Source organism: Oncorhynchus tshawytscha, unplaced genomic scaffold, assembly GCF_018296145.1.
Source record: "Oncorhynchus tshawytscha isolate Ot180627B unplaced genomic scaffold, Otsh_v2.0 Un_contig_1824_pilon_pilon, whole genome shotgun sequence".
Taxonomy (NCBI): Eukaryota; Metazoa; Chordata; class Actinopteri; order Salmoniformes; family Salmonidae; genus Oncorhynchus; species Oncorhynchus tshawytscha.
The window spans coordinates 1,237,756-1,246,064 of record NW_024609829.1 but is presented as its reverse complement, the minus strand read 5'-3'; the positions used below and the strand labels follow the sequence as shown (position 1 = coordinate 1,246,064).

Genomic DNA, 8,309 nt, shown 5'->3' with positions numbered 1-8,309 from the left:
TTTTTGTTCCTTGTTTTGTCCATGTATTTATTAAATGTATTCACTCCCTGAACTCGACTCTCAGCGTACATAGTTACAGAATGACAACACAACAAAGGGAAACATCAAGGAGTGATTTTTTTGTGTGTGTGTTGGGTGTGATGTCGGGTCCGGGTGTTGGAGTCGGAGCTACCTGGGAGGCCTCAGCCTGTTAGAAGGCTCCCATGCCTCAGTGGGTTCAATAGGCTCCCATGCCTAAGCTGGGTGAACAGGTTCCCATGCCTCAACCGAGGCAACCGGTTCGTCAGGTTTCTGTGCCTCAGCAGAGGCAACTGGTCCATTCCGGATCCCCAGGATCATCCATGTGGTTGGCGTCCTGCAGCTGGAGCCGAACGCGCCGGGGTGGGGGTACTGTCACGTATGCTCTCTCTCCAGCGCTCTAGGTCATCATGCTCCCAACCCATTCCCGGGTTCATCATCTTGGTCGACATCCTGCGGCTGGAGTTAGCGTCGGGTTAGGGGGTATTGTCACGTGTGCTCCCTCTCCGGCCTCTAGGTCACCAGGCTGCTCGTTAGGGCACACACCTGTCACCAGCATTACGCGCATAATGACACTCACCTGGACTCCATCAGCCCCTTGATTACCTGCCCTTTATATGTGACTCCCTTTGGTTTCTTCCCCAGTCGTCATTGTTTATGTTTTTGCTTTGTGTCGGTGTGCTGTTTGTTTCTTGTTTTGTTCATTTATTAATTAATTAAATGTATTCACTCCCTGAACTTGCTTCCCCAATCTCTCAGCGTACATTGTTACAGCAACTGATTAAAACTGTCACTCAAAGCTGTCAGTGGTGTTTCATTTCAACTGTCAACATTATGGATTTAAAATAATGATGCATTAATCAAGAACCATAAATCAAAGTTAGATTTTTACTTTGTTACAGAAGACACAGCAATGATAAAGAGAAAGGTGTAGTGATAAATACAAAACAGTCTACAAATACAGATTATTAAAACATATTTACAGTGACAACATAAAGGGAAACTTCAGGATTTTGGCCATAAGACCATTTATCTACATCCCCAGAGTCAGATGAACTCATGGATACCATTTTTATGTCTGTGTCTAGTATGAAGGATGTTAGAGGTAGTTTTGCAAGACCAATGCTAACTAGATTTAGCAAAATAGCTGGAATCAATGGGTATCTGTTAGCATGCTATCGCTAAAAACTAACTACCAATCACCATCTTTCCCTCTACCCTGTTTTCCTCTTAGAGATCATTTGATGGTCAGACTAAGCTGCCCTCATCCCCAGCTAGCCTGGCAACCAATTGGTTTGAATTCAAACAGGTACCTTGGTCTGCTCCTTCAATTTGGACCTTAACCTCCAACACAACTCGCTGACTTCAGCTAGAATGTTTCTGTTAAAACCAGGGAATGTAGTGAACGCTTTGCATGGTTTAACAGCTCTGCCTCCCTAACAACCTCCACAAGGGCTAGAATGTCCTTGGTCTGGCGAGCAGCATGATGGATGCCACTAGACTTTGACACCTCCAACTCAGCATATGCGGTGTCCATCAAGTCCTTGATGACACCAGTAGACTTCCTAATCCTGTCTGCTTAGTCATGTTCGGACCCAGGCCCTGAAAGATAAAGCAAAGGGTTCATCAGTAGTAGGCATAACTGACTCATGACATGTGTTAGGCCTAATGATTAAAATTGTGATTAACTACATATACTGATATGTATCTTGTATACTGTGACGTACCGGGTTGGGAATTCCACAAGGTTTTGCTGTCCCTCTCCCTCTCTCACTATCTAACACCTCACACTGCTGTCCAATCCACAACCCCATGTAGTAATCTAATCTGTCTATAAGGCCCCTCCTGCTTGTGCAGATGTAAGGTAAAGTTGCCTCTAGATGCTGACCTTGGGCAAATTTGGCTTTCTCCCATTAATTGTTAAGGTTAGGTTCAGGGGAGGGGAAGCAGAGTTTATAGCTGTACCTCGGGGAAACTTCCCCCTGGAGTGCCTGTGCAGTGGCTCCTTGGTTCTACTCCAAGTGGACATTTGTGATGCAAAACCACATCATTCCCATATGTCCTCTGGCAATAAAGTTCCCTTTTATGAAAGCTGCTCTCTTCTACACTAATATCAAATGACAAAACCAACATAAATAATGAAATACACAACATTGGATTAGGACTGACAAGGTGTAATACAGTTGTGTGCTACTTTTGTTGTGATGTTCTAGAATCATTGTGTAGATTTTAGCTGTAATATTTTTAAATTACTGTTGAAAGCAGGAAAAAGTCCCAAATTGAACAGATGCACTTTGCAGTGTCTTCTGTTCTGTTTCTCAACAGCATGCAACTTACCACCTTCAGACTGCTGTGTGGGCATCTCGGTAGACAACTTGTTCTTTCCTGGGTTTGGGGGACACATCTTTTTTAGAGCCCTTTGGGTCTTTGAAGGTGTAGGCTCTCGGTCCCGTTTGTCAGCCGTTGAGGTTGTTGCTTCGACATTGGGACTTGTTTCTTTCTCTGCTTCTTTCCACCTTTTAAAAATGGCAAAATCCTCTTCTACTCTACCAACCAAGTGAAGGCACTTCTAATCAATTCTCATTGATCGTCCTGGAACCGAGGCAATGTTAATCCTAATTCCATCAGTCAATCCTTCAAAATGCTCTAATTTGCTGCCTATGTCGGATCAAATACTTTCTTGGTGTTTGCTAAGGTGCCTTTTATGCACACATTTTCATGTCAAAGATGGCGAGAATCGTGCACAGACATGCTAAGTAGTTACACGGACCTGCTTCCTTGACAATTGCTGCTAGTAGTAATGTTGTTTGCCTACATAGAACAGACGCCTGTATATTTGTTCATTTATTTGTTTGTTTGGATCCCCCGATACAGTTTTCAGAGGCAGCAGCTATTCTTCCTGGGATGCACAACAACAACAAAACATGACAAGTAGCTAAACACGGATACACTGATAGAGGACAGTCACACAAATGTAAATACAACGATATACTTTTGTCAATATGACTTAACCATGGTAATTGACCATCCAATGCTATACGTAGGAGTTTAGTTTCCTCAACAGGCTCGATGGTCACACCCTTTACACTCCAGCTGGGGTTTAGGTCTCAGAGAATGTAGTGAAACGGCGCTCTGGTACTACGTCATGTGGTTCATTGGTGGTTCGTTCTGATTGATGGAAGGTTGATCCAATTGCATGCGAAATAATTTAGCGCAGCGGTCTAAGGCACGGTCATTGCAGTGCTAGAGGTGTCACTCCAGACCCAGGTTTGATCCCGGGCGTGTATCACAACCGGCTGTGATCGGGAGTCATATAGTGCGCCACACAATTGGACCAGCGTTGTCCGGGTTAGGGGAGGGTTTGGTCAGGGTTTTGTATATAATAATTTGTTCTTAACTGACTTGCCTAGTTAAGGTAAGGGTTAAGGTTAGGTAAGGGTTAGGGTAAGGGTTAGGGTTAGGGTAAGGGTTAAGTTTAGGGTATGTACGTCCCAAGGATTCCAGATAGCCAGAATGACAAGACTGTATTCGTGCAGCGAATCAAATATGAAAGCTCGGGAGATCAGGCTGATTTGCGAGGCTATTAATATTTAGCTCTGGTCGCATTGTGGTTTTCACATTGCCTGTGACTCGTGCCATTTTGTGTAGGGTTAAATTTAAAGGATGTTCAAAAATGCCCTTGCTTCTGAAACAATGATATACTGCAAACATTATGACACAGGATATCTAAAATGTTACTCTATTTTCTGCATAGTTGAAACAATTACCATGTATTGTCAATGGGCTATAATGTTTGCTCGGCAGGTGTATGAATGTTTGTGATATATTTGTTTTGATGTATTTGTGCTTTCAGATCCTTATATCAACAGCGCCGAACAATTGCAAAGGGGCGTAGCATTTTCATGAATTTTTTCAGTGAGCAAGAAAACTTCCTCAAAAGCCTGCTGGTCATAGAGGAACAATTCACAATAAAGCATACTCAGTCATAGAGTAAACTTCCATTGGACAGCTGACATGATGTCTGGAGGAGAGGTGGTCTACACAGTGCTGGAGGTGCTGATCGCCATTGCCTGCTGCCTGGGAAATGTGCTGGTTATCTGGGCAGTGTGGTCAAGCAGTGCTCTGCGGCAGCCCATCTTCTGCTTTATGGTTTCTCTGGCTGTGGCTGACTTCCTCGTAGGGTCTGTGGCCATGCCGCTGGCTGTACTGGTGGATGGACGGGTGCAGACCTCGTTCAATGTCTGTCTCTTCATTAGCTGTGTGGTCATCATGTTGACAGTGGCCTCAGTCTTGTCACTGCTAGCCATTGCTGTGGACCGATACCTACGCGTCTTCATCCCTCTCAGGTGAGCTGTTAAGGTGACATTTCAGGATGTTTACAGTTGGACATATTATTCTCCTAGCTGTGTCCCATGTTAACCACATTCTAAGAAAGGAAATCATGCTTGGGTGGAATCAGATTCCTTGTTTTATTTTGCAAAGCAATTCATTAAAACATCTCAACATTTTTCTGCTTCAACAGCTACAAGAAGACGGTAACAGAGAGAAGATCTTGGGTGGTAGTAGCAACATGTTGGTTTGTTGCTTTTATATTGAGCTTCCCTCCCATGTTTGGATGGTACAATCATGAAACGTTGTCTCACTCAGAGAACTCGACCGCAATCCTCTGCCATTTCCTGGCTGTGATCCCCATGTCATACATTGTTTACTTCAATTTCTTCCTCTGCATCCTCACCCCGTTAATTGTCATGGCTGTCCTGTACATCTACATCTTCTGTACCATCTGGAGGAACCTGAGGGAGAAAGCAGGGCATGGGGCCCAGTCCCACACCTACTTCAGGAAGGAGAGGAGCCTGGCCCAATCCCTGGCTCTGGTCCTGGTGCTGTTCGCCTTCTGCTGGCTCCCCCTGCACATTATGAACTGTGCTGCCTATTTTGGCAGCCCGTCAGACATACCCCACACCGCCTTCTATGTGGGCATCCTCCTTTCCCATGCCAATTCAGCAGTCAACCCAGTCGTCTATGCCTTCAAGATCCGCAGGATCCAGGGAGCGTACCTGAGGATCTGGAGGAGGTTCTTTGTGTGTCGCGATGACAACCAGGGCTCTCAGAGCAATCGTTCCACTGAGCACAATATCAGCAGCAACCCTAACAATGTGAGCAAGGGATAGTCAACGATGCGCTAAACGCTAATCCCACAGATTTATTCTCTGATACTTTGAAAAAGACAATCCCAAGGATGCAGATCAGATAAAGTGGTCTACATCATTAATATCATAACGAGCATGATCTTATCATCAAAACCATACTCACATTATATTTGGATTCTCTACTAAAAACCTTAGCTGACAAAATGGTTATTTTTACGTTTTCACTTCCGTTTTCATTGATTTGATCAAACATTATACAGCCGACCACATATTGGATTTGTCTCGTCTCCGTGCTTTGAATGGCACAAGCTGTCTGCGATGGATGGTTAGAGTTATTACAATCCATGCTCGATTTTCGTTGTTTTAAATCAGACCTCCTGAAAAGGTAGAAATACAAGAAAGGGATCAATAAATATGCGTGAGTTTTGTCTGATTTGGAAACAGATAATACCAAACAAACGGGCTGCTCCATCTTGTGTCGATAGGTAGCCTCTATTCTTTGCCAGTGTGAGACAGAGAGGGGACGTCACGACAGTGACATTTGTGTGTGCAGTGCCACGGAAATTCAGCAGGTTGTTGATTTGTTGATACATTTAAACAGTATATGACAAGTCATCATGTACTATCATCACCCTCTGTTTGTAACAGTTCGGTAGAAAATGAATGGCAGCGGACGGGGTTAAGCTAGCAATGTGAACTTCTATGCATTTCCCTAACCCTTACCTTAACATCACAAAATTATGCTTCACCTTAATGGCGAAACAGACATGTCCGTTTGCGATATTACTCGAATAAAAAACATGAGCTGGCGCACACCCAGAGAAAAGTATTTTATGTAGAGTTGTTGAATAAACTATAAACTAAAACTGTGAATAAACTGTAAGCTATAAAAACAAAGAGCGACGCACACTCTATATAAACTCCCGGTAATTTATTGGGTAAATCATCCAACGTTACGGAATCACTACCCAGAAGAAGGCACAGTGGATTCCGAAACGTTTGTGATTTACCCAATAAATTACTGGGAGTTTATATATAGAGTGTCTTTATTATATATATATATATATTTTTATAGCTTATCGCTTGCTATATTACAACAACAAAAAAGGTTACTTAAAAAAAAAAAATTCTCCCTCTGACATCATTGCACGCGCGATAGAACATCAGCGTACATACTGCATGTTTTTACCACGATGCTGGACGCTCCTCTCTGTTTCCCCCCAACAAAACAAAAACAATAACACACATGCAGATTCCAGCTTTAATTAACCGTAGCCCTTTCCTGCAGTCAAATGACCTAATGGCCTCATGGGTGGAATGTTATTTCTATTTTTTCATTAATAAACATGATTCTTTTTGATAATCTGATGTTTCTCTGTCAAACAGTTTTGCTATATTTCAGTCTTCTATAATGTATATAAAGTGTAATATTGGGATGCAAACTCAAAAATGGAATACATTTCAACTCTATATCTGACATGGTACAGGTGTTTTTTTTTAAACCATGTCTGTGAGGTGTTTATTATTGTTCCAAAGTAGATTTGTTTAAGACTACCAAGAAACACTCTGTGTGAACCAGATTTAGCCCACAGCAGTAAAAAGTGAAAGGGACAGTACACCCAAATGAAAAAAATCATATATTGGTTTTCTTTACCCGGTAAACATTCTATGTACAAGAAATGATAGCAATCCGTTTTTGTGTTTGTTAGGTGTTAAGCCTGTGTCGAAATGTTTTCAAAACTGTAACGTTTACACTAATTCTGATCATTACGTCGTGGAATATACATTATATAGTTAGGGCCTGACCTCCAGGGGATCCCCATTGATTTTGTTAGTCATTCTCACTCAGATATCATATTAACATGGCATAAGTCATTACAAAATAAAGAACATATGTAGAGTTGCATAAAATGTGTTTTAAAACTGCACACGTCTTTCCTCCCGTGGCAAAATGGGTAGAATTTCAGAAAATTCTAGGCATTTTTAATGTTATAGATTTAGCCGGTGGTAACTTGAGGAATAGACACCGGCTGGAATGCGGTTTTAACCAATCACCATTCAGGATGAGACCCACCCGTTGTACAGTATAACTGTTATAGGTCCGTATTTTATTTTAGCATTGTTCAACGGTGTTGGCATTACACAGCAAATTGCATGTCTTGTGAATGAAACTGAAGGAGAGGGTGAAAAGCTTGCAAGTTTCATTTCAATGTTGCATTTCCTGGGTCTAAATGCCAGTTCCTCAAAATGTATTGTATCAAATAGTTTGTCTATTTCTTATAATTGTTACCTTCTATACAGGGGTATCCCAGGATTTGGAGATAAGATGTACTATCTTACAGTTATCCAATAAAGAAACCCTTCTCTAATGAAATTTTTTATGATTATGGTTATTTTTAACGCAACCATTTACACTTCAACTTTTCACATAAGTTTGTGCTTAACGTTAAGAGTGTGTAGACCTACAGTATTACATATAGCTCTGACATTCTTCGATATCATCATATATTTTCAGAGATTAAGAAATCCAATCTAAAGTAACGTTTTTATTTCAAAAGGTTTTTGTAAAAAATACATATTTATTACATTGTATGTATTATACAAATGTTGTAATGACAATATTGTGTCTTGATTAACGTCCATTGGCACGCCGCACATCCCTATCTCCGGGCATTATTCCCCTGGTCTTGTGTAAGCACAGTAGATGGCAGTGGGATATGTATTTTATTATTGCGATACGGCATATTGCAATAGATGAACGGACACATTGTGTTCCTGCCATAATGACAACATGTCCGGGTACTCTGTATCAGAACTCAACTGATCTTCCTGGCAGTTGTTTCTCTTTTCTTGAAAGAGAAGTAGCTACATACTTTTAGTTTGGTTGAACTTCAAATTAGGTCTGTTCAAGTCATCGGTGTGGTAAATTTAGATGTAGTTGTACCCCATGATGAAATCGGGCTTCATAACTAGGGCTTTCCAACTTATGTCTATAAAGGGGGTTGGAACCTTGTGACACAAGTGACACAGGGCTGACAAAGGGGCACTTTAACAAGCCTTTATTCACATAAAATATCTGATTGGTTGAATTCTCAGTGTGGTCTATATTAAAAGGGCACTTGATTTAGTATAACGGGCTCT

At 41.7% G+C, this 8,309-nt stretch overlaps 1 protein-coding gene across 1 annotated transcript; it reads left to right on the top strand.

Annotated features, from left to right (window-relative positions):
• Positions 1-3,876: 3,876 nt before the first annotated feature.
• LOC112254199 (adenosine receptor A1) lies at positions 3,877-6,360 on the top strand. The gene is made up of 2 exons (XM_024426536.2): positions 3,877-4,364; positions 4,541-6,360. Exons 1-2 carry the CDS (start codon positions 4,033-4,035, stop codon positions 5,187-5,189), a joined length of 981 nt encoding a protein of 326 aa, XP_024282304.1. The 5' UTR covers positions 3,877-4,032; the 3' UTR covers positions 5,190-6,360.
• The last annotated feature ends 1,949 nt before the right edge of the window (positions 6,361-8,309 follow it).